A 27,701-nucleotide genomic window follows, 5' to 3' on the forward strand; every position below is an offset into this window, starting at 1 on the left:
ATTGCTTGAACTAACTGTGACCTACATTTTGATGTGGAAACAAGTGACTCACTTAGACCAGAAATGCAAACGATACAAATAGGGGCAGCAGTATCCATGGTGCTTATAGTAAAGTACTAAAATTCAAGAACCACTGCACACCAGATATACTGAAAAATGTACTGTAATTAAAATAATTTTAATATAGAGGCAAACAGTTTTAATGTTTATCTTGCCGCAAAGAAGGACATTGTTTAAGCTGATTAGAAAGTCAGTTTAGTTACTAAACCACATTTGTTAAACCAGTAATATTTTAAACAACTGTTAAAATCTTGCAATTTATATAAACATTTCATGGAGGTGTGAATATGTACCTATTTTTCCCCATGACATCCCTTGATCAGACTACATAAGCCAAGGCATGTGGGTGGAATTACATGAGCCTGTGGTAGCATACTTTCCCACCTCTGTTCCCATCTCATTATTGCTTTCTCTTCTCTGAATCTCACTTAGAGCCAGAAATTAGGCAATCAATCCCTTTCCTGCTTTCTGGTTATTTCATGCTGCTTGAGGTATGTTACGGGGAGCAGCAAGAGCAGAGGAAGAAGTCTTTAACTCCTTAGTTCAAGCAGGTTTCTGGGAATAGTTGGAAGAACTGTGGGAGTTTGAACAAGACACATTCCAGAAGTGATGTAAGGCCAGAAAAATACATGAGTTGCTTACTTGTTCCAGTAATAATAAATTACTGTTTATTATTTTTATTTCTAAATGGCCTGTGATAGCGTTATTATAGCAGTCTAACAACTCATGTACATAACTCAGCTACATATCAAGTGTCAAATACTGCCTGTAACATAAACAAATTCTTTAAAAGGAAAAAAAATGCAGTCATTTTAATAGCTCATCCTGACATATATTCCTTAGTATGACATACCACTATGTTTTTATGTTTTCACGTTTTCTTTATGATTGTGCTAACAAAATAGGCTTCATTCTACCTGAGAGAACTTCATGAAATGTTAAGAATACTGTATTATCCATAATATCGAATAGAAAATAGTCATTCATCCTAGTAGGAATAGGTGTCTTTTGCTACCAGAAAGCATGCTGAAGAATAAAAGCGTACTTCATCTAGGTTTTTTGTTTTAATTAGCTACCTTTGAAGAGCAAGTCTTAGTTTGCCTCGAATGACTTGTAAACTGAGATGAGTTTTAACTGAAAAAATGCAGTAATTTATAAACCAGGAAAATACTGGTTTACAGGGGGTCTCAGTGGATCACATTAATTCCACACAGGATTCCCTGAGTCACAATACTGTAAGATTTATTTGTTGTACCTTTCACCCAGCTAAAACTAGAACTTTAAGTATGAGCAAAACACTGTTTTACTTCAAGTCGGTTCAACTCTTGGCACTTATTAAGCAATTAAAATTCAACCAAAATGGAAAAAAAGTTCTGAAAAATCTCCTTCCGCTATGAACAAGACACACACCAAAAACTCATCCACAAAACACACTCAGTGCTGATACGTACGTTTGCAAGGCTGCATTGGTGGCATTGATGAGGTTTCTATCCATAATCTTCTCCAGTATTAACAAGGCACTAGTTTCATGACCCTTAATACAGAACAAACATCTGTCATATAACAAATACTCTTCAAAAATTGCTTTGGATGCCTTTTAACATTAACAAGTTAGTATTTGCAAATAGTGCTCAATAACATTCAGCACTGGTAAGTCAAAGACTACATACACACCTTGCTGCAAGCCAAATGGAGTGCTGTGTTCTTAGAACTGTCTTGCAAAGTCAGATCAGCCTTAGCACTGCTAACCAGCACCTCTGGGGAAATAAAAGATTAGCCTTAATGTCTTATGTTTGTGAAAAATGAAAACATAATTTTGACAACATATATCCACAAGAACACTAACTATAAGGCAGTTTTACCCATAGTAAGATTAACAAACATAAGAGCAGAAATATGTAAAGCTTTCTCTTTACCAACTGTATTCGTCTGTCCATTTTCTGCAGCCATCATTAAAGGTGTTTTCCCAGAAGAATCTACAGCATTTACTTGAGCATTGTGGCTGAGCAGAAGCTGTAGACACTCAACATGATCTGTAAAAGCTGCTGCATGAAGAGGAGTTCTACAACAGATCAAAAGACAATATGGCCATGTTCAGCCATGCCTTCTACTGTATTTAAAGTGGCATCCTGACTGTCATCCTGCAGATACAGAAGACTGGGCAGTCCCTCCCACTGATCTTTGAAGTCAGTATTGCCTAAATTGTGACTGCTGCCTTCAGAAAGTCATCTTCAAGTTTCAAATAATTCCTCTATGTAGTTTATAACATAGATATAGAGACAGATACAATTTGACTCAGAAAAATAAAATATATGTAAGATACTACCTACCAAGTGATACAATTTAAAACATGCTCAACCTTGCCTATTCCAGCACAAACCAGCACAGTCATAAAAACCAATTCAAGCTTATTGAATCTGAACAGGATTTTTAAAAATCTAAAATTTATTTCTAGCATAGAATAAAAATAAAATCTTCAAAGGATAAAAACGGGGAAGAGGGAGTTAACCTAAGTAACAAATACACACTCCCCCCCCAAATTATTATAGAGTATTCTTTCACTGTGCATTTACACTCTTACCTTCCTTTTGAATCTGTTGAATTTACAATACCAGCACCCAGTGTATCAATTAACATTTCTGCAGCACCTTCATTGTCATTTATCCTACGATGAATTAAACAGGCTGTTATTTACAGAATGATAAATCTTTTGTTAAATACAGCAATGAAATCAATAAAGAATAATTTTGCACTTCCTTACACAGCACAATGCAATGGACTGAAAGAATTTCCTTCCATTTTCTGGAAAATTTCCTGTTCCAGGAGGAGTTCTACACAACTGTCATGACCTAAAGCAAATAGAAGAGTTAGGTATCAAAATCAAAGAAAGGTCTATTTATGGATTACAACAAAAATTATGTATCTAAATCAGATTAAGCAGTATTTTATTTGAAAGCTTCGAAGACACACTTGTTATATTTGACAGGACTACTTTTAGGAATTAAGACATTTTTAGAATCCTGAAAATCAAACTAATGTTTAACACTGTAAACTTTGTGAAATTCAGAAGAGATGTCATGCTGTCTGAAGAACATCCAGAACACTAAATTTAGTTCTTTACATGCCCACATTTCCAACTCTTCTGTACATTCATCACTTAGCCTACACGAAAACATCTCCACCATTTGAGGTTTAGTTTTGTTCCAATGTCTTGCTCAACCCAAAGAAAACCCAAGACAGTCACGACAAAAGCTTGAGAAGGACACATTCTACCTATCATACTATCATTTCCAAAATTCTATAGCCTGCTCTGTATAGATAACTAGTGATTTTAACTGTTCAATCTTCGATGCATATATGCCGAGAATCTTAGTTCAACATTCACTGATGTCTGACGATTTGCATTTTCACAAGTCCTGTCAAAGTTTCATTCTGCAAATCAAGCATATTTCAGTTCTGTTTTATTCAGACACTGTGGTCAGTCAAATGGACCAAGCTGCAAGAGTTTAATTTAATGAATGTAACAAAGAGATGTTATTCTAGTTCAAATTATCTTTGTATTATGCAATTGCTTCAGCTGTGAAGACAGTTTAGTTAGTTATTAACTTAAAAAAAATGGGTAAAATGAAGCTCTAAACCATTACTTCTTGATCTGTCGTGACTCAGGGGTGAAATAAATGAGAACCTCTATTATGTTGGAAATGAACACACAGAACAAAATCTTAAGCAAAGGAGCTGAATAAATTTCCTACCTTTTAAAGCCTGCCTCATCCCCATAGTCATGAAAAGTATCAGTGCAAAAAAAGATCAGTGAAGAAAAAAATAAATTTTATTCAATCATTTCCATTACTTCGGCTTCTTGTGCCTATCAAGATTGATTTGAAGCAAGTTTAAAAAAAGATTTAATCTGAAACCATTCCTTCCATGACTGTGAAGGTAACTTTTTTGGGGATGTGTGACACTTCCATTCACAGGTACTATGCTGAATTTCTTGAAAGACTCCTTGAGGCATAAAACTAAGAAGGCAGTTCATAACAAAAATGTAGTACAAAAATAAACACCTCATATTATGGATTAGATGTTAATTCATTCCCCCTCAAGATATCATGTCTGTCATCTTGTCACATTGACTAATATAAACTGAAAGAGGAAGGATTTTATATGTTGCTTTTGTAAGTAGTAATAATTTCTATCTCAATATCAATGAACACATTTAGACCTGTACTTGAACTTGAATGCATCTTACCATTATAGCAGGCCCAATGCAGTGATGTATAGCCATGATTGTCTGCCATTGCAGGTACTGCATCGGCAGATGCAGCTGACTGCAGTAGCGCTCCTAAAACACCTATATGTCCACATGCAGCTGACAAATGTATAGGGGTTCGTCCCCTACAGTCTCGCAATAAGGACTTAGCACCATGTTGAAGCAATGCTTCCACACACTCCTCATGCCCAGTAACTGCCTGCGAGAGACAGACAGGTAATAGCAAGTTTGCAAATATTCATAAGAGCAACAGTGTATAACTAAAGCAAGCAAATGTCAGGCAATTTCTTACATTTTTAACTAAAGACAAAATAAGCACAGTTATATTTTTTATTCCTGGAAACAGCCATTCTGTTGGAAAAATAGCAATGTATTATAATATTGATGATAGAATAATTTCTTGGAATAATACTGAATGAACTACTAATCTCCAGGGCTCATTCAATTCTCTTATCTGGCAGAGACTATAAACAACCAGTATTGGCATATGGCATGCATCATCCTTTTCTTCCTCCTGTTAACACTAGCCCCCACCCCATAACAAGCTGTACTCTTGTGACCTCTCCAGTCAACACTTTACAGCAAGATTAAGAGACTCTGCGAGTCCAAAACAATTCTGAGGGTACACAGCAAACAGGCAAAAGCCAGACTTCTGAAAGCAACTAAAAAGACAATTAAAAACTAAGAATAGCAAGATCAGAATAATGATAAATTCACTAACACTACATATTAAGTCTTTATTTTAAATTAACATGTATAAAACTGGAAAGGACAGAAAAGGAATATTCTCTTACCCCTCTATGTAATGCTGTCCTTCCCCACTTATCTTTGGCATCTACATTTGCTCCTTTGTTAAGGAGTGAATAAACGCAGTCAGTGTGCCCATTGAGAACTGACAACATCAGAGGAGTCCTAAATAGAGAGTAAAATGAAGTGTAATCTACATGGATATTAACAGACTAGCATTCAGCTGAAATAGCACAGTTACTATCCTTCTGGTCAATACTGTTAAAATTTATATCATCAGTGATCTTCTCTAGCACTAACTTCACTCCAAGAACGACACTCATATTTTCCTTTTAGGTTCCAGAAAATAAATATCCCTCTATCAGAAGGCCTGATTAAGGTACTAGAATCCATTTTTCCAGCATCTGGGTAATAAGACACGTTTTAGTTTCCTCCCAACTGAACAAGAACATTTTTCACCACCAATATTATGCTTATTGCAAAATACAAACCCACATTTATCCTAATTGAAATATCTATTTATTAAATATATTTTTATGAAATATCTATTTATTAAAGTAATAAATTAAAAATCACCAATGTAAAATGTTTAGGTTTTCCTTTTATAAAATGCAGTAACTTGTGAAGAACAGAATGTGTACAGTTTAAACTCACTGTCCATTTCCATCTTGAATGTCCACTGCATTCTGTGGTTCTGCATTTCCTATCAATAGCCGCAAACATTCTGAATGACCATTGGTAGCTGTAATACATCATAAAAATACGAGTTTTACATTAATTGCTTTTGAGTATACAGCTCAAACAGAATGGTAACCTGCTTTGACTAAAGCCCGTTACCTTGACAACCCACTGTACAGCTTTACCATTGTTACAACTTCAATTTACAAAACAAAAACAAAAAAAGAAAGAAATGAACCCTAGAAAATTATTTCAGAAATCTGGCATTCTCAACTGTATAGTATTAAAACTAATTAATTCCAACTGTCAACCGCCAACAGGTATTTGTTTTTTACATATAAATGAAGTTGCACACATTAACCATAATTAGAATATATGCTTATCCAACATCCACAAGAAGGAGTAATAAATACAGTAATTAGCATAACTTTTGCTTGTTTTAAGGCACAGGTAAACACATAGCTAGTCAATCATACACAGATTCTGTCAGCGAGTGTAGCATTTGCATAGTTATGAAATATTAACTGAAACCACATTTAGAAAGAGGGGAAGGAAATGTAATGCATAGAAGTAATTAACCCGGCAGTTAAAAAAAAAGGGAAAAGAAAAGAAACTAAGAATTGAGAAATCACATTTAAATGCAACTCATGAAAGATAAATGATTGCTTGTTGGAGGGGAAATTATTTCTGACATACAGCTGCTGCATTCAGTCCACATAACAGTGACAAATCTCGCTTCTCTAGCTGACAGAAATGCTAACAGAAGTTAGGAGAGGCTAAATCAAATAGAAAAATACAGCTTGTACTCATGGACAATAAATTAAGTGGTTAGAATGATGATGTTTTGTACATAATGCTCTTTTTACTGCCACATTTCTGAAACACTGTAACTTAAAGTATCAATTTAAATAAGCCTATTTTCAAAGACAGGGAAAAAAAAGAATATATCATGAATGCCAGACTTTGAGAAAAATAGGCTTATAAACATTTTCTAGGAAACCCAGCACGAAAATATTGCAAAGGATTGCTGTTATTTTGAAAACACTCAGCAGTCATTTAAATCCTTGGAAAAAACCCAAAGGATAGTTTTCATGTCTCTTCTCAAACTGGCAAAATTCCCCAAGACTCCAGTCATATTTAGAAGCATTTTACTGCCAAGACAGGCAACACAATTCACATGCCTAAATTTGGGCCTACAGTTTGGGCTGTGCAAAAGATAAGGAAACAGGAACATGTCACTGGGACCTGTCAGCACAGCTAGCCCAGCTAGCTGAATTGGCAAGAACAATGCACCCTTCCAGAGAGCAGTGTGGAACAGCACTCCTGCAACCAAAATGGTTAATACTGTTTTGTACCTGCAATGGCTTTGTTAACACCTCTCTCAGCATAGCATATACCTTAAAGTCACTGTACCTGTGTCCTAAACACAACTTCTTAGAACATTGAGACTTCTAAATACAAAGATTATCCACTTGAAAAGCCAATATTTTAGAGGCTGGCGGTTAGCACATACCTGCAGCATGTATTGGGGTCCTCTTTACAACATAATCTTTCACCAAGATTGATGCTCCCTGGTTAATGAGCACATCTACACATTCTACGTGTCCCTTAAAGGCAGCAAGATCCAGCGGTGTCCTTCCATTATTATTCCTCACATCAAGGTCCAGCAGTGACTGTACCAGCACTTCCAGAGCTTGATGGTGGCCGTGATAGGCCTACAAGAGTAAGAAAATGCTTCAGTTTTCCTGTCCTTCTCATTTTTCCCCTTCTTACCAGGATTACAAATAGGAAACAGTGAAAGCTGTTCTGTGAAGCAAGTTTGAAGTGAAACGCAAAAACTGTCCTGTAGAGCTCATTCAGGAATAGTAGTACATACTTCTGCATTTCATTTATTATTATTGATCTTTTTTAAAAAAATAAGAATGAATAAACCTATGTCAACAACTGTCTGCAATTAGGTGAGCTATCATCACTAAAGAATGAAATACTTACAGCTAAATGCAGTGGACTTATAGGTGCTCTGTTGTCTGAATCATTCAGCATGTCAGTACCTGATGTTTCCATTAGCTTAGCAGAGAGAGAAAGTCAGAGTAAGTGCAAAACCCCCCTCATCTTTAAAAACATTCAGCATAATTGCTACAGTTTCCAGCATACTCATCTTGAAAAATAAAGGAAGAAAATTAAGAATAATAATATAGGATTACAGTTTCCTTAGCAATTCTAGATCACTCTCAATCTTGAAAAGTCTGAATTGCAATGACTGCAACCCCTCCCTTATTCATCTCCCAAGATTAGTTGTTTAATTTTGCATACCAATGCAATAATTAAATCAGAAACTAATCTAAAATGATTACTTCTCCTGAAGCAGCCATATGAAATAATATAGATAAAATGCATACAAAGGGACAAGAAGGACAGGTGAGAACAGCTATAGCAGAAAAAAAGGCCAAAACCAAAAAAGTCAGCATCTAGATTAGGTGAAAAGACAGCAAGAAAACTATATGAAAAGCCAGAAGGCAGGACTGATTTCTCAGAATAGAAAAACATTTCCCAAAGAGAATAAATGGACCGCAAAAAAGACACAAGCATTATAAAATAGGATGAAAATATCTAAGCATATAAATTTCTATTTGTTACTTTCAGATATGTTGTAAAGTTTTAATTATTGCTCTTTTCAAGACCATATTTCAATTAGTACACTAGTAGAATTAAAATATTAAAAGCATTTGAAAAACACCAAATATATTCAGATCACTATGTTTCCATTATCACACTTTTATGACATGGCCATATGAATGTTTAAGTAAAAAAATAAATAGCTTAAAAATAATTTTCTATTTTAAAATACTGGATTGCAATTAAATCTAAACTGCAACTGAAATAATACATGTATGCATTGAAGGAATGGTTGAATAAGTCTAAAAATAAATAGCATTTTAAAAATTACATGTTACAGTAGTACTTTAACAGTGAGAAAAAATGCACACTTACAACATCTAGAGGCGTTTCGCTTGCAATCTGCAATTAAAAACATTCAGAATGCAGTTCGAATACATTTGAATATAAAAGTATATTTGTATAAAAACACTAAGTTGTATGACACAGGAGATAAAATTAGCATATCAAATAATATACACAGTTTTACAAAGGGATTATTAAAAAATCTACCTGAGGCTTTATTATTTAAAATTCTATTATGTGGCCATTAGTTTCTGCCACTACATGAACTATCTCAAAAGGCACCCTTACTTTACAGGTTTTCTGTACATTTTTATTTGCTCCTTCAGACAACATTTGTGAAATTTCCTAAAACTTCTCAAGTGGGACAACCTTGGTTATTTTATTTCAGCCATAAGGAAAAAGATTAGCAGTATATTCTAAGTTAAGGAACAAAATAAAACTATATCCCCCATACTCAACCAGATATCTCTTTATCTCAATGTATTACCTTTTTAGATCAGTGTCTAGCATCTTTTAGCTCCTCACCTTGCCCCTTGTAAGAGTACCAAGTGCTTAAACATCCTCACAGGGGCTGAACATCACTCTTGATCTAGCTTAAAAATGAAAAATCAAGGTGGAGGAATCCTCTGGCCTCTATCATCCCATGTAAGAGCAGCTGTTACAGCTTTCATCTATGATAGATCTTCTTACCAATTCAAGACATAAGCGATGACCATAAGCAGCTGAATAATGTACTGCATTGTATCCTTGTTTGTCTCGGATTCCTGGATTGGCATCATTTCTTAGCAAGTATTCCAGGCACCTATTTAAATTGACATAAGCAAAACCATATACCTAAATGTTGAATTTCAACTTTATGCTAAGTGTCAAATTATACAAATTCAACTGGAAAACAGAATACAGCATGCAAGAACACTGATTTAATGTACAATATTGGCTAGGAGTAGACAACACCTAACTCATTACACCAAGTCTTAAGGTCAAACACAAAGCTTCCAAAATTTGAATGAATCCTTTTCTGCAGACATCCTGCATCCTCTGAATTATCTGACTTCATTAAAGCTAGTATTTCATGGCTATTTCCCTCCTAGCTACTACAGTTGCAGTTACCTTTGTTAATATAAATGATTACCAGTTTTGTATGTTTTTCTGTAGCAGTACATTTTTCTGTACTTAATGTAGAAGGAAGAGAACCAATATCTCAGTTCTTCATGGTCGGTATCCACGAGTCGCACACACATACACTTCCAATACCAGACACTAATTTATCCATATATTTACTCAGTAAACAGTTTTTGGCATACTTATATCCTACCATTCCTTACTTTCATTACACAAAGTTACAAGGCAGAACATGGTCATCACAATTTCAACTACAGACAGCCGTGAGGATGAAAGATTACTTTAAGTCATCTCCCTTTCCCTGTTTTTCTAAGAGATTCCATGTATGCACACTGGACAACTCCAACCAATCACACTTCTTATTAATAATTTTATGTTGTCTATCATTTCAGCAACACTCTGCAAAGTCATCATCATGACCCTGAACTTGATGGTGAAATCCTACAAAAGCAGCCATCGCTGGCAGGAAAACAGCATGACCCTGCAGCATCAGAACTCTGTATAAGTTTTTTCAAGGAAGGGGTCAGCAAACGTAACAGGACAAGTTCATCATCTCAGTGAGGTCCAGTACCAGCTGGGATGAAACAGAAACACATTTCAACAGGAGTAAGAGACAGCTGTACTTGGCCAAAGGCCTGGTAACCTCATGTGTAGCAACAGTGATTTGCTGAAGAGCTGACATGGCTTTTCCAGTCATAGGTTGAATAATGTACAAACCATGTGAGTGAAGATGAAAGGGGGAAAAAGCTGCAGGAAAAACTATGAAAAAGGAACACATACTCTGTCTCATTACAAAGTTGAGAAGAACAGGAGTACTCTCATTTTCATCATTTTGTGCCCAGCATAAAGGACTTTAGGTAGGTAGTGAAAAAAGGTAGATATCCTCCAGTTTTAAAGAATAACGTATGTAACATAAGATATAAGTAACTGCACAACAAGTCCAATGTACCTAATAAAAAGCTACTTGTAAAGCATATCTATGTTTGTAACCAACTAATTCAGGTTTTATTTGCCCGGTAAACAAATGCCTGGATTCCACTAACGGCAACTGAACCCACATGTTTTTATTTGAAATGAAACAGGATGAGATTTCTGAGAGTCCAGGGAAAGACAATTTGTCCCACTGAGTGAAAATTACTGTCCCTACATTTTATTTGTCCAGTCATCTAACTTTCTTTGTTAATTTTAATCAGTGATTTTGTATTAACATTCATGGCTCATTTATAAATGTTAAACACTACTGGCCTTGGCTATCTAAATCTCTATTTCTTTGTTTTCTCTATTTGTGTGCTCACAAAAAAATGCAATACACAAAATACTGCAGGAAGCAAAGTCTACTAAAAAACCTCGAGTATCCATTTTTTCCAATGAAAACCACATAATTATTTTTGCTGTTTCTTCTCATCCAGGAAAGAGATTAAATTTGCATCTTTTGCATATTTAACTGTCCTCAACAGGCCTCTTTAAAAGAGATAATTGAACTTTGTGAAAGCCCAGATAAGTTAATTTTATTTCCCATTTACTTACTGGTGTACTGCCTATTAAATAATTCTAACACAGAAAGAGCGTGGGCTTTTCTCCCCTAAAATGCTGCTTAGTTTATCTCATTCTGCAAAGACGTTTCTTTTCCTAGTCTTGTCAAAACGAGGCTTACTGGTGTTTGGTCCAGATCAGAAGCATTTGTTAAACACACAAAAGAAACACTTCCAAACAGGAACAAACCTGAAAATAATTTTCAACAAAACCATCCTTGTCCCTAAAATCTGTCTTTAAAGATGTCTGAACAAAGACTATAAAAAAATGCCCATAAATATCTTTGGAATTTCTATGTAGATAATTTCCTGACCTTTTTTTTCCCAGACTTTATATTCCAACTCAGTAAGCATTTTTAGCTTCATTCTTATTTTGAATATGAGCTCAGCAGTTCTGGTTTTCCAGCTGTTACCAATCATCTTTCTGCATCAATAAAAAGCTTTTCCTCAGGCCATTCTGCTTTGCAGCCTGTCTTCTAGACAGACAACTGTGAATCAGAAGGGCAATACCATGTGGCTTCCAGAGATGATTCTTTGAGTTATCTCCCAAAGCTCTGCAGCATTGCCATCATCATTCTTGCTTGTGCCTTTTGTAAGACAGATGGCAAAACGATGTCATCTGAAAAACCGTTATAGTTTGGAGGTTTTCAGAGCAACTGTGAAGCTAAAATTAATTCTAGTTCAACTTGCAAGAGGGCAATTAAAGTAAGATTATCTCAGCAAACTCCAGCAGGAATTGAAAGTATATCTAAAAAGCAGCAATTCTGTTTTGAAACAAAAAGGCTTTAAAAAGACTTTAAACATTAAGTGACCATGTAAGTATTATTCGTTTATCTTTCAAAACTCAATCTGTAAGTTACATGCCACCTTGTTCATATTGCTACCTCACCTTTTAAAATGTACCTTATTAAACAAGATGATGTGGCACGAAGCAGCACTCTTTTCCAGTGAAGGTGTCACTGTGTGCATTTGAAACACGATGCTACACACCAGCTTTTTCTGACCTGTGTATGTGAGTGTGGGCACATGCAAATGGCACTCTTTCCAAGTCTCCTCAATATATACAACATCTGGAGCTTAAGTAACCTCATCAATTTTGTGCTATCTATGTAAACTTTGCATATAAGCATTTAAGTAGTTGATAACTGTTAAATGTAACAGTTACAAAAGAAAAACCAAAACACAAGAGACATCTGTAAATTTATGGAAGTTTCTGGATGCATTTCGTTAATAAAAGTCTATCTACTTCAAAAAAATTTACACTAACAAGAGTTTTAATGCCAAACATGAATAGTTTAATCAAACACTAAATGGATAAAGCATCTTATATTGAAATGTTAATCTCTAACCTGATGTAGACCTACTCAGTCTAGTTTTCTAGTTTATTTCTGGCACAGATTTTGGGACAACATTAAGAACCCTACCTAAAATACACCATCTTTCATCAGAATTTAATCTTAAAGCAAAATGACTGCACATAGCTGTCATAATACCCCCCACAAATTATATTTACTCAATATGGCATTACACAGCAGGTGGGATTAAAAACTCTGTTCCCAATGCATTACTGAATTAAGACATAACCAAAAAATTACAGTAATTTTTCCTATTGTTACTTTTTCACAGAAATACTTGTTACATATTTTATATACAACAAAAATATTTTATATACAACACTGTCAGATTTAATCTTTAAAAATGTAAAAAAATGCAAAAAAATGCATTTGGCAAGTCTGAAGGCAGAACATACACAAAATTCACAGCTCAAATGTTTCTAAGGAGAAAGACTTTAGTACAAAGCATGCCACTTACTTTCCATCTGTGTCTGATGCAGCTGCATAGTGCAGAGGTGTACAACCCCTCTCATCAAGGTCATTCACACTAGCTCCAGATCCCACAAGGGCAAACAGGCACTGATAATTACAATTGGCAGCAGCATAATGGAGTGGAGTTCTTTAGTACACATTTAAATAAAAAGTACAATGGTAAATAACAGCAAAATAATATTAAAGAGACAGAAAAAGCAAAATAAAATGAAACTTAAATCCTCTCACATTTTTTAACAACTATTTGTGGTGAAGAACACATCATTCCAATATTAAACAATGGGGCCACTCTATAATGCAGACCAACCACTAGGGGATCTATTTGACAGCCAAAAAATGCACAAACTTTGTATTAAGGGAAGCTCTATATGAGTTTTCTTGTGCAAACATATAGAGGAAAATCAAGTTTACATTAGAAATATTCTTTATAGTTAAGTAATTTCAAGCCACGTGGAAAAAATATGGGCAAATCCAAGAACTTCAGAGTAACTAAACAAGGTCAAAATAAAACAATTGACAAGTAGATGTTTTTGACAAACAGATCAGAATTTTGTCTGAGGCAAGTATATTTATTTTTAACTACAGTAATATGTCTGTTATGCTAGTAAAGAAAACTTCTAAATATATGCCTATACTTAAAAACAACCCAATTAAAAATTAGTACTTATGTATATTCTCAGTGAAAACTTATTCCAGCTTCAAATACATAAACAATTCTCTAAATAAACCACTTTGGCTAAAATTTCAAAACCACCAAGATGACTCAGAATTCCATTTTCTATTTTTAAAAAGAGATTGCTACTATAACTATCTCAATTTTGAGGAGGAAGTCAAGCACTTTGAAGTGTTCTTCCTCTTCCCTAAAATTATTTTTCCTTATTTCTTTCCAGTTTTGACTATTTTAATTTTTTTCCTTTCCTAAAATAATTGTTCTATGTAACATGCATGTTAAATAAAAAAAAACCAGATCAACAAAAAAGCAACTTTCAATGACAACGGTTGTGACAGATCAATGTTCCTTTCTCAGGAAGGAATGGAAGTGGAATTTAAAGCAAAATACATCATTGACTACATAACATTTTCCTCAAATCCTGTTTCTGCCATTCACATCCTAGAAAGTCATATTTTCCATGATGTGATGTGAGATTTTATACAAGTACTGATCATGCCATCTAAACTTAAATATTCCTATACTAAAAATAGAAATTAATGTCATTCCAAAGAGTTCAGAGCATGAACAAGGAAACAAAAAGGAATGGATATAATGAAAGGAAAAGGTGAAGCAGTTGTAATAAAATAATGGATTTTTTTAAATAAAAAAGCCTAGAAATATCAACAGATTTATAGATTTGACTGACAAATTACTTGGAAAACATTACTAATGTCCTTAGATGAGAGCAATTTAAACTCATTAGATGCATGTTATTAGCAAAAGAGGCTCAAAAAATATTACAGTCTAATATGGAACTCAGTCTTTAAAAACAAGACTAAACACCTACTTAATACAACACAGTAAACAAAATATGTTTGTAACTTTTGGTAACATATACTGAAGCATAGTTTATTAGACTTGCCCTCATAGCAATATGTTACTTCTAACAGTCCTTAGCAATATACAAATCTAGAATGTCTTACCTCCCAAATCTGTCCTTTTTGTTGAAGTCTGCACCAGTATTTAGCAGAAGATTTAGGCACTCCAAATTCCTATTAAATTAATGCAATATTACTTCTGATTGCAAATCTTTTTTTTTTCCTTAATAGTGGCCTCTGCAGACATCAGAACTGCTACGCATACACATCTCATATGTTGGTTTTAATGGAACTGAACTAGTGCATGAACATTTTGAGAAATATATTTTTCTATGTACAATAGATTTCAGAATTGCAGGGCCAAATCAGGAAAGAATATAAATTATTTTAAATCCATATACAGAAATTCTATTGATATCAAAAGGCATGCATAAAGCACAGAAACATTAACCTAATTCAACAGAAATGTAAATTCTTTAAAGCAAACGAATAATAATACCTGCATATCACATGCTTTTTGCTACCAGGAATCCAGCACGGATACAAGTTTTCACTATATAGTTACGGCCAAATAGAAGTTGCAACAGAAATATTTAACTTTTTAGTGTAATTTGTTTTCAATTCAATACAGTCATTATAATAAATGTATCATACTTCTTATAGTTTAAACACTGTCTTAACAACTTTGCTAAACTGAAGATGAATGAGTGAATGTGTCACAAATTATGTGGGTTTATATGAAAAGATAGCATTTTACCCATAATCATTTGCAACAAGGGTGTATCTATCAAGTATCTTTTGACTTGGAATGATTACTTAACAGTGTTACTTAAACAACATTGAAACAGAAAAATGAAAACAGCAATATCATGGAGTTCTTGTGTCCCAGAAAGTGTATCATGAAATTTATTACCCAATTCTTCCAGGCAATTTTGAGTAGCTGCTATAGAAAACCTACAATACAATAACAATAATCAATACGGATCACAACTCAAGTGATGAGCAAGTAGTTCTGACTACTTCAGCCACCTAAACTCTGGAATTTAATTACGGCTTTTAATTTAGTTAGATTGATCTTTTGTTTAAGGATTTGGTAAAAGCATATTTCCCAAAGTTGCTGCTTTCCACTTCATGCCCTAGAGCGATCTTAGCTGGGCATGCCATCTTTGAATGCTGTAAAGTCTAAAAATTCCATTAATCCCCAAGAATAAACCTAAGGTAAGGTTTGGACACTGCACTCCAATAATTACTTATTGAGCTGAATATTTATTTATATTGTTTGTCGACAGACTCCATCTTGAAATTATTTTAATGTTTACATAAATTCCAAGAGAAGAAGGCAGGAAAAGCACAGAGAGGAAATAATAAAAAAACAACAGGAATGATCAGCAATTGAAAAGAAGAATGCTAAATATGAAAGCATGAATGCTTTTTTTACATACCCTCCAGCTGCAGCTGCATGAAGGCAAGTCCTGCCAAAGTCATCTGGTGTGTCAATGTCAAAACCTACAAATCAAGTATTTTGTAAAATGGTTATGTAAGACCACCTTTGACAAAGCTGTACTCATCTACCCTTACGAGAAATGCTTGCTCAGCAAGCTTAACAGCTCCTTGCAGAAAAGCACTTATGCACTGAAAATTTACTTCATTTGCAACACATCCTTGCTATTCACAGGCATTCAAGTAAAACTGAAAGGGCTAAGAAAAAACACGAGTAGCTGCACTGAGGCAAGAGACTGTATTCCTTATTATCATATTTACCTCCTAATATTTCTGTGTAAATTAGTATTGAATATAAAATGTATGAAGCACTATGAAAATTCAAGAATATGCTAGAATTTGTCAGTTATGCTGAGATTTATTTATTTATTTATTTAACGGGGAGTTTCAGCATTACTAAATCCAGAAGCTACTTATATTTCATCTTTGAGTTTAGCTCTTTAGTCCCAGAGAAAGAATTTTGTTCAGCTGGAGCAATGGCTGTAAATAGTAATTACTTACAGAGAAACCATTCAGAGAACACTGTAGCTTTCTCTTCCCCAACTGTGTGAACTATGTAACTTCAAATTTAAGATCACAAATTTTAACTGTGCAATTCCGTATCTAACCATGTATTTTGACATGAAGATTGCTATTGCAGTCAGGTTTAAAAGCTACATTTTTGCTTTGAGAAAACTACTGTATTCTCCTAAGAGTCTTGCTTTTATGTAACAAAACTTACTCATTAAATCTCCAATTTAGTACTTTTGCCTAGGCATGCAATTTTTTTTTTTTTTTAAGGATTGTTCAACAACGATAAGCAATCAGTAACACCGGATGCGTTATTTGAGACTTTTCCTACCCTATATCCCCCCAGATCTGGGTTTTGTATGCGCTACTCTGTTCTCCCATTTCAAAAGCCAGTGATATACAGCAAAAAATTTATTATTTGAAGAGTAATCTTTGATGCCTTTCCAGGCTAAGTAGTTTAAGCTATATATAATATATATATTATATATATTATATATATATATGTATATATATATAGGTAGTCTAACGCCACTAACTACTTATATGTCATTCAGTACTGGGACAGGGCAGACTGACATTTGTTGAGGTTTTATTTATTTATTAAATTATTATTATTTTTTTAATTTAAGATCTGCACATGAATATTACTGAATTTAAAAATCAGAGATTCTTGATTTACATAAATGAGACTCCTTCTCCCAAAACCTAAAGAGCACACTGTCTGCAGAGACCAATCACCACACCAACAGCATGTAATAATCAGCTGTTAGCAGAATCTAAGCCTCTCCAGTCTGAAGGCTGAACATACTCTTTAAGTCCTTTCTGCTCCAGACTAGATTTACCTCTAAGTTTGCTCAACTCATGTAAAAATCACAGAAACCACTTGCAAGTCTTTCACAGGGCTTCCTTTGCCATACTGAATCTCCAGTAAGGGCACAGCCAGCACAGCACCGTGTGCAGGAAGGAGAAAGAGCCAGAGTATTCCTCAATTCGAATACATCCAATTGAAATACTGTAAACTACAGAACAGTTCTCCCTGAAGCAATCCTTGCAAGCTTGTCCATGATCGAGCAGTGAAATAAGAAGCCTTACCAGTGGTAGTTTTAGTTATACTTCTTCAGTTCTTCTCCCAGGCTTCCCTAGCAGACAATATAAAGCTGGGGAAGAAACCTTCTCCCCAGCACCCTGTCCCCCAGTTTTCTTTTTTCAAAACACAGTAAGTGCCTTCAGTTCAATGTACAACCATTTAGTTTATTTTTCTTCTTCTTTTCCTGAGGTTTCCACACAGACACACCTACTTTCTCAGAACTGCAGTGGTTCTAAGAGCTCAGAATTCACACCATAGCAGACTCTAGACAACATGGGAAGTAAAAACCTTGGCAACTCTCTCAACTTCAGGGAGGAATCAAACAATGAAAGCAAAGCAAAGTTCAGGTTACATTTAACTAACAACAAACCACCAATGTGATGTTTTTTTTAATGTAGCAGTCCAGAGTCTTCAGAGCTACTAGGCACCAAATGGAGGAACAGATTAACCTGTATTAAACTAAAAACATCATGGAATGGAAGTGGAGGATGCTCCATGAAGTAATTTAAAAGAACATTAGTCTTTCTCCTTCAGTTGAATTCTGGTCTGAACCAGTCATCACACCTCTATGCCCAACTTAAAACACACAAACACAACAAACTATAAATATTTTTATCTATTACTAAATTAAGACCTAATTAAAAGCTATTCTATGCAATAAAAAGTATAGTACAAAGCAGCTGTAAGATTTTAAAAGAGTATCCTACCTGACGAGAGAAGCTTTCTGCAGCAGTCTGAAAATCCACTTAATGCTGCCAAATGGAGAGGAAACATTCCATGTATACCCCGCCTAAGATACACCATAATCAGGTATCACAGTTTCATTACAATTAAAATAAAACAAACACAATTGTGTCCCAAAGCGCACATACATGGTTTGTTCAGCAAACCACTTAATTAGAATACTGAGCCTTAGGAAAACTTCACATACAAAATGCTTTCTTCTAAGCTAGCAGGATGCATTAACTCAGTGCAACAGCCTATTAAAACTTTCAGAGCTTTTATTTCACATTAGAGGAAAATCCATTTCTCTTTCCTTTTGTACGAATTCCAATGTACCGAGTAGCTACTTAAAAGTACAGTACAGGCTAACACACAAAGTATTTCCTATTTCAAGTTCAAGATGATTTAAAAAAAAAAAATCATACTAGTCTTGTTAATCTAATAAATACATTTCTAAATTCTATCAGCTTGCATTCATGTCAGTAAAGCTACCTACTTTGCAGTGTCAGCACCACTCGTAATCAGAGTGTTGATTAATAGCTCATGGCCATATCTAGCTGCTATGTGCAAAGGAGTATTTCCATTCTTATCTTCACAGTCTATTTCAGCTCCTACAATAGAAAGTAATTACTAAGTGGGCATACAGATACTTTTGTCACAAAAATAGAATCATAGCACTGATGATGATTTACATTAACAATTGTTCGTGAATGAGTACTTTGGATTTGAAAGTCTATACAGCTTTCAGTGGTATTTAGTAATAATAAGCCCCCCCTCCCCCTCTTTTTACCATTTTGAATGATGGTTTGGGATCTTGAAAATCTACCATGGATCGCTGTCATGTGCAAAGGTGTTTTCCCATCTTTACTCTGGAAAAGAAAAAAATGCCCATGTTTACTTACAGCCAGTAATAGCCACAAAATTTCTGCAAGACAGATACTGGCAGTGACAAGTCAGCACGACATGGCAAGCTTTTCAAAAGAGCTGCTCTTAATCACTCTTCTACCTGTGAGTGACAACTCAGTGTTGCCCACTCATGGTTATGCCTTTGCGATAATCACTCTCAAGAGGATGATGACAGCGCACAACTTTAGCAACAAACCTATGTCCAATTCTTCCCCTGCCCAAGTCTAAAACAAAACAATGATTCTTTGTTTCTTTTTAGAAAATAGGTTATTTACTATAGAGGTTTACACATTATATTAGAAGACATCACATTAAAAAGATCATGTGTTTCATGGAATTTTCTGTGAAGTCATAGTTGTAAGCAATTTATCATAAACCACAAGTAATCCTAGGGTAGAACTATTCAACCATAATTGGTACCACACATTTGACAGATTTATCAAATGTGCACTTAAGTAATTCATTCAGTAAAGATGTCCTTCAGATAGGCCAACAGTAAGGCAGAAGGTAATTTCAATTTTTAACAGCACAATCACAATGCACTTAGGAAACCATTTTTCTTTCCCCCCGTTATTATACTTGAGGAGTACTTCTCCTACACCCACTTTATGACAGGTAATGGGAAAATGCAAACATGACCCTTACAAAAAATAAAAGCACTCTTGGGTATACATGGATGCCACATCTTTAAATTTTAAATGTTGGCTTTGAAGAATATGATATGAACATATGCATTGAAATATCACACATTGTTGCCACGTGCAAAAGTGTCTTCCCATCTTTACTCCTCCTTTGGAACCAAATGACAAAGCTTCTATGGATGTGTTAGTGAAAGTCTACTGGAGATCCTTTTAGGCAGAGTTGGATGTGGAATTGTCAGTTGTGCCACACCACAGAGCAGCATACACCACCTAGAACAATGCAATTATAGGAAAAGTTGCATTCTCAGACCTAGATTGAAAGAAATAAAACACCTGATAATGCAAGCCAACTTATCTCCAGATGTTTTAGCTAGCAGATTTCTTTGACCGTAAGGAATCCAAGAGACACACCCACATATCCATAGCAGATGCAAAGAAACACAGCAAATGGAGCTGAAATCCACTTGAGAAGCAAAATAATTGTCCAGTTCCTATCAGCAGGGGCCTGAAGGCCAAATAAACACATCATAAGTGACAACTTCCCCAAGAAATCTCAATGCTCTGATTTTCTTACAAAGAGAATTTTCTTCTATCTATCTTTCATCTTTTTCTCCACAGTTTAGTTCTGCCCTCCTTATCCAACCATTAATATTCTCTGTCAAATTTTTTCCCCTCCTTTAAAGCAGTTTTTACAAATCTGGCGTCTCTTTCCCTTACTTTTCTCCTTCTTTAAGATGAAGGATTAATTAAAAGGAAAATAATCATATATGCTCAGTTGGACTGAGTGACTAAAAGTGGCTTTGGTGACTAATGCTCTGAACATTACAAGGGGAAACTCTGAGAAAGTAAGGAAATAAATTAGTGAAGTAATTATAGACAGAAGAAATTAAGAGCTCAGATAAAGCAGTCTGCAGTCTCACTGGCTCAGATATGCTAAACCTGTATCTCAAAGGAAGGCTGATGAAGAGTAAGATGGAGCAGAAAAAAGTAGTTATCTCATTAATAAAGTATCTCTCATTAATAAAGTATCTCTCATTAATAAAGTACCTTAAAAGGACATAAAGATAACAGTATTAGAAACTAAGGAGCGTGGCGGTCAAGTGAGAACCCTTGCAATACAACTTGAGTAAGATCTTGCAAAGGACCGCAAAATAAGCCAAAAAATAGTTTTCTAGTTGTAAATCAAAGCCACAGTACAATCAGTAATGGATTTTTAGATTTACTTCACTCAAATTTACTTACAAATGCACTTAATGTAGATTTCTAAGACATTGGGTTTGATTATCCACAGTGCCTCTTTCTAGTCTAACAGTCTCCAGTTTCTTTACTACCCAGGAACAACATAACACACAACTGTCTATAAATATTTATATATATATTTATTTTTTATTATTATTTTATATATATTTATATAATATATATTTATATATATTATTATATATATTATTTATATATATTATATATAAACACAGAACAGACATAAAATTATAGAACAGACATAAAATTATATGGTGATAATTTCCATGTTGAAACTAAACTGCTAGGCATAGGATGGCATTCAGAATTCCATTCTTAGATTTCACTATGGAAGGATAAACAGACAGCAGCCAAAGTTCTTCAAGCAAGGAAACAGGAAGGCTCTATTTATTGAGCAAAGCACCATTTCCTGAGATGCCAGGAGGCTGGACCACATAAGCAAGGAGGTATCTTCAAAACTACCTTCAAGTTCTCTTTTTTTATGCCTTTATGGTCTACCTAAATATTACATTAACTACTAAGTCTGATTTTGTGAGATCAGATAGGATCAGAGCACATGACAGAATAGCCATGGGCTAATGATAACTTCTGTTGTCTTCACTGAAACTCAATTAAGTGCAGTAATAGGAAAGAAATCACCCAAGTCTCCTCTATCACTAGAGAAAACATATCCACAAAATACTTAGGATCATACGAAATGTGCTTAGAACAGTTAACTGCTGTTAGACAGAAAAAATTAACACACAGGACAAGGTGTTTTATCAAGTGATTACTTGGATATTAACTGTATTCAGACTACTGAGCTTTACAGAGGTTCAGGGGAAATGTGGGTCTATCATGTCACAGCATTCCTCCAAGTGAAATCTCCCCCTGGCAACAATTCTTATGTTCTAGTACCACCAAAGGAAGTAAAATACTTTTTTCTATTTAGGTCACTGAATTTTCAAGCAGCAAAGGGGCCCATAAAACAATTAATACTGTCCCATTATGAACTCATTTCAACGTGCTCTTCCATGCATGGAAATCCTGAATAGTGAGGAGAGAGTGCTGCAGTAATGAGCAGTACTTAACAGGATACACTGTTCTACAGCACTACATGGACATTGACAAGACTTCAAAATCAAGCATGAAATTATGTCCTCTGTCTACAGAGCTGATAAAAAGCATACAACATATTTCTACTGTTCCATTATCTTTTGCTACATATTCCCTTCCTGAGATGAGGCCCCCATCCACAGATATGCACAAACACTTACCATCCATCTGCCATTAAGGATAAGATGGCAGATGTTTCCCTTTTGCTCTCCCCCAACTAGGTCATTCACAGCAGAAAGTGCTCTAACAGTACTGTCTAGTCTACACCTAAATTATCATCCATTCCCTACTCTGTTACCTCTAAACCCCAAAAAAAGAGTTGCCCAATGGGGGGAACTACTGCATCAGATTCCACAAGCAACACATTTATGATGGAAAATAAATCCTTCAACAATTTTAAGAAGTACTTTGAACTTTAGCTTTAGTATCTGTAAACTGAAAAGGCTTGGTTTCAATAAATACTTAGTAAAAATGCTCTAAAAGTCCCATTTTAACCCTACAATTATTTTTTAGCTATTCTAATTCAATTTCCCTCTTCTATTTTTAGGGATTATTTTTCTGATTAAATCCAAGATTTATGCTTAAAAGCCTTTCCAAGGAAGCAGAAGTTGACTTGGAAACAACTTTATTTTGCCTCAGTTCTTGCAATTCACATTTCAACTGTGCAAGTGGTAAGTTTTCATATACAAAGTAAGGCTGTTCACAAAGAACAAACTCACAGGCTGAATGCAGCCATACTGGTATAAATCCACAGAAACGCTCGTAAAAGAATTACGATGGAGATGCATGTTGGTGCAGAAACATGGAATAAATTCTGTTTTCAAGCTGTAATTGCTTAAAATCCCTACATGACACTACTTGATTCTGTCATCTCAGAGTAGGCTTAAGAGAAAGCCTGGGTTTACTCATACTAGATCTTCCAACGATTTCTTCAACGTTACAGAAACTGACAAATCTACACTTTGGATCACGCAACTTCAAACCGAACAGAAAAGAAAGCAGCAATACATCTCTGATGTTAAAACATCTTTTGTCACCTCCAAATAGAAGTACACCCACATTACAAACTTCAAAGAATGTGGGAAATTTACCAGTCACTTTGAAGATATTAGCCATTCTTCACACAATTTCTAAGGTTACTTCGTGTTCTGACTAAACTGAGTTAGTAACTACAGTGTATACCATACATAAGATTCTTAATTTTAAGTTCAAACATAAAGATTATAGTAATTTTATCAGTGTTTTATTACCCTAATAGAATGTTGGAAGTTTTTGATTCTTATTCCTAACCTACAATTAAGGTGTATTTGAACATGAATAGCCAGAAAAAACCATCATTACTTGCTGTACATCTTTCTAAGATAAGTCCTCCCCACTTCTACATCAGAAATATTTACTAAGTCTTGAACCCTTGCAATCCAGTATATAGGCAAACAGTAATGCTTTACTTGGAAATACTACACTTTTGTTCTTATTTGTGTAAGTAACATACATATATAATCATGGCTTGAGGCCATTTCCTCTTGTCCTATCACTTGTTCCTTGGGAGCAGAGACCAGCCACCTCCTGGCTCCATCCTTCTTTCAGGTAGCTGTAGAAAGCGGTAAGATCTCCCGTGAGCCTTCCCTTCTCCAGGCTAAACACTCCCAGGTCCCTCAGCCGCTCCCCATCACACTTGTGCTCCAGACCCTTCACCATCTTCGTTGCCCTTCTCCAGACCTGCTCCAGCACCTCAGTGTCTCTCTTGTAGTGAGGGGCCCAGAACTGAGCACAGGATTTGAGATGCAGCCCCACCAGTGCTCAGTACAGGGGGATGATCACTGCCCTCATCCTGCTGCCTGCCGCACTACTGCTGATACAGGCCAGGATGCTGCTGGCCGTGGCTGCCTGGGCACAAGCTGGCTCATGTTCAGCTGCCCATTAATCGGCACCCCCAGGTCCTTTTCCAACCACTCTTCCCCAAGTCTGGAGCATCGCCTGCGGTTCTTTTGAAGACAAAGAGAAACCTTGTGGTACATTGGTGTAACGTAATTAACAACATACTTAACAGGCTAGGCAAGTGTTCCCATTTCTTCTTTATTGCCAATGAAGAGGATAGCTTTTGAAACTGAGAATTCTCGTATCATTGAGATGTGGAAAGTGCAATTGAAGCACAGCTGTTCAAAGCTCACAGGAAGAAATACCTCCAGCTTGGTGGCCAGGCGATCACAGCCTCGGTCTGCAGGAGGGGGGAGAGGGAGGCAGCCATGAGGAAAAAACCACGAGGAGAGACAAGGGGGGCCATGAAGGAAGATCATGAGGGGAGAGCAGGGGTGGCCATGCAGGGAGATTGTGAAGGGAGAGAAGGGGTGGCCATGAGGAATAAGGGAAGATTGTGAGGGGAGAGAAGGGGTGGCCATGAGGGAAGAACGTGAGGGCAAAGGAGGGGCGGCCATGCTGGGAGACTGTGAAGGGAGAAGAGGGGTGGCCATGAGGGGAGATTGTGAAGGAAGAGGAGGGGTGGCCATGAGGGGAGATCATAAGGGGAGAAGAGGGATGGCCATGAAGGGTGAGGGGAGATCTTGAGGAGAGAGCAGGGGTGGCATTGAGGGGTGAAGGGCAGTCATGAGGGAAGATTATGAGAGGAGATCATTGGTGGAGAGCACAAGCAGCCACGGGGTGTGAGACCATGAAGGGAGATCTTCAGGGGATATGAGGGGCAGCCATGAGGGGTAGGGGCGGCACCTATACAGTGTGGACCACTACAGGGCGCAGATGAGGGGTGGCTGTGTGTGGAGGTTATGAGAGGCAGCCATGAGGGGAGATCTCAAGGGGAGATCAGTTTGCCCTTAGTGACATGGTGTAGTGGTGAGCTTGGTAGCCATGGGGTAATGATTGGACCTGATGATCTTAAAGGTCTTTTTCAACCTAGCTGATTCTATATCCGGTCTGGGCCATTATACAGAGCAGAAGGGTGGCAACAAAAATAAATGGACTGTGACCTGTGTGTTTTAGGACAAGTTGACAATAAACCCTGTAGCAGAGCTCCTTATTTCTCCAGGGCACTTTGGTGACGAATTTTTCCACAACTGAATTTTCATTAAATGAGCTGAATGTTTAAATAGAAGTGAGCAGTAACATACGTCTAATGTTTTTTTCCACATCAAATATGTCATTTTTAAATTGCTCCCAAAATTTTCAGTGAGTTACTGATTTTGAACTAACAATTAGTATAAAATTGTATTTTAGAATTAGTTAACTGAAAATCAGTTATCAGTGTGAATATCTTATGTGAAGTCAGCCACACACCCTGTGATTTTTAACAGAAATATTAGCTATTCTAATATTCACCTCTTATCCAGACTGTGCCAAAATTCAGGCCTAACCAGTGAACAGATTTATTTATTTCAGAAACTAAAGGATAAATAATTCTCTTCCTACCACATGTGGGCAGCAGTATTATAATAGGAATACCTGGACTCTTCATGCCATGTACCTGTTTCCCACTTACCCCAGAGCCTGAAACCTCTCAAGACACCAGACACTACCACTGAGTATTTCTGAATATAGTTAAGTTTTTATTACTAGAGTAAAAATCAACTTAATACAAAACAGGACCTCCTCTCTCACATCTCAAGATCTTACCCTAACACACTAGAGAACATAACGGAAGATGTAGGTTCTGGTTTGCTTTTATATTTGTGTGAATTAGAAATTCTTCCCACGCTAAGACTGGATTCTAAGGAATATTCTGCAGCCAAAGACTTGTGACCAAGTAGAGATGTAAAGCATACATCGACTCTGCTCACAAAGTTCTGTTGGCAGAATTAAAAAAACCAGATGTTTAGGACTTTGGCCTAATCTACTTATCTTCGTATTTGTAATACACCTGTCATGCCTCTCCCTTATTAACTAGATTTTAGGATCTTACAGTATCAGCTCTTCAACTGCTCCAGCAATTAGACTTTCATACACATTTCTCTGAAATACCCTCGTTTTTTTTAAATGTGGCTTATTTATAAGAAAAACATGTTCTTTTGCATTTTTCCACATGGTTTGCTCTTACTCATAAAGATAGACTGGGAAAGACAATTATGTGGAACTCTAACATTTAGTATAACCAAGACTGACCAGAAAGTATTGCTATCTTTCTTTTTTACCCTTCTGGCCTACTTACTACATCCCATCAAGGTTTCCAGATTGAGATCAAGCTCCTTGAAACAACATACTGCCTCCTTTTCTCTATAGCACTTTTCACAGAAGTACTCCATCAATCAGCGGAAATTTCTAAACATTGTCGTAACAATGATTTTGAAAAATTACCTCTCAAAAACAAACTACAAGAGTGAATGGATGGCTTTGGATTCACCTACCTTCATATTTACATCTGCTCCATTACAGACCAAAAGCTCTAAACACAACGCTCCATGTGTTGATGCAGCAGCAAAGTGCAGAGGCGTAAAACCCTTCTCATTCATTTGATTCACATTAGCACCACAGTCTATGAGTTCATTCACTACAACATCTTGCCCATTGTAGCAAGCTACATGGAGAGGTGTATTTCCATAGGCATTTGGTTCGTTCATCTACCAGACAAACAAAGCAAACCAAAAAAACAAGATTAGTTAGTAGGCAAAAACCTGTATTACTGCAGCATTTAGTTACGACAAAGAAAAATCTCATGTTACGAATAATTTTTTCATTATGTTTTGGAACTCTTCAACACCAGAAACTAAAAACAAGTTCTGGATGTAGTAGTTTGACCAAGAAGTGAGCACTGGGGAAGAGTACAATTACTTTATAAGTGAGCCAACCTCCTGCAATTGTCTCCACACCAGTTTCCTGTATGTAGTGTGCAACCTTACAGAACACACACATGGAAACAACGTCAGCAGTGGCAATTTGGACAGACACCAAAAACTAAGCACAGCACAGAGCTCTATCAGTTTTCAACAGCATTTGCGGGCTTCCGTTAAGAACAGAGATCGAAGGGCAGGGGCAAAGTGTACTGAAGTATAAGTTGTTGTTAAGCACATGATAATTCCGATCTATTTCTCAAGATAGAACTTTGGCAGCACCCTCCAGCCTTGTAAGGCTAAAATGTAATTCACAATGTAGATTTCTTACAGTTTCACAGTCTGTTGTTAACATACTTTCTACATGCAGGTATTGTACCATACAGCCTTTTAATTTAGTTTGCATTTTAATATTAATTTGGCCTTCCTTACTGTAGTATGCAAGTTTCTCACAGTTTTTTGAATTACCCAAAACTTACGTGGT

General features: G+C 35.9%; 1 protein-coding gene across 4 annotated transcripts in view; it reads right to left on the minus strand.

The window, feature by feature from the left end:
• The window catches only part of ANKRD28 (ankyrin repeat domain 28), a gene marked incomplete at its 5' end in the record, with an annotated part of 121,099 nt that overhangs the window by 8,903 nt on the left and 84,495 nt on the right, over positions 1 to 27,701 (minus strand). For all 4 annotated transcript variants that reach the window (XM_080639454.1, XM_080639453.1, XM_080639452.1 and 1 more), the window contains 19 exons: positions 1,512 to 1,594; positions 1,735 to 1,817; positions 1,977 to 2,122; positions 2,642 to 2,725; positions 2,822 to 2,909; positions 4,307 to 4,526; positions 5,122 to 5,239; positions 5,729 to 5,816; positions 7,266 to 7,467; positions 7,745 to 7,819; positions 8,744 to 8,770; positions 9,404 to 9,515; positions 13,180 to 13,320; positions 14,829 to 14,897; positions 16,166 to 16,229; positions 18,528 to 18,610; positions 19,040 to 19,154; positions 19,334 to 19,412; positions 26,795 to 27,007. In XM_080639454.1, the coding sequence (XP_080495580.1) occupies positions 1,512 to 1,594; positions 1,735 to 1,817; positions 1,977 to 2,122; positions 2,642 to 2,725; positions 2,822 to 2,909; positions 4,307 to 4,526; positions 5,122 to 5,239; positions 5,729 to 5,816; positions 7,266 to 7,467; positions 7,745 to 7,819; positions 8,744 to 8,770; positions 9,404 to 9,515; positions 13,180 to 13,320; positions 14,829 to 14,897; positions 16,166 to 16,229; positions 18,528 to 18,610; positions 19,040 to 19,154; positions 19,334 to 19,412; positions 26,795 to 27,007 (2,090 nt within the window). The remainder of the gene's footprint in view (positions 1 to 1,511; positions 1,595 to 1,734; positions 1,818 to 1,976; positions 2,123 to 2,641; positions 2,726 to 2,821; positions 2,910 to 4,306; positions 4,527 to 5,121; positions 5,240 to 5,728; positions 5,817 to 7,265; positions 7,468 to 7,744; positions 7,820 to 8,743; positions 8,771 to 9,403; positions 9,516 to 13,179; positions 13,321 to 14,828; positions 14,898 to 16,165; positions 16,230 to 18,527; positions 18,611 to 19,039; positions 19,155 to 19,333; positions 19,413 to 26,794; positions 27,008 to 27,701) is intronic.

This window comes from Psittacula echo (genome assembly GCF_963264785.1).
Source record: "Psittacula echo genome assembly, chromosome: 2".
Taxonomy (NCBI): domain Eukaryota; kingdom Metazoa; phylum Chordata; class Aves; order Psittaciformes; family Psittacidae; genus Psittacula; species Psittacula echo.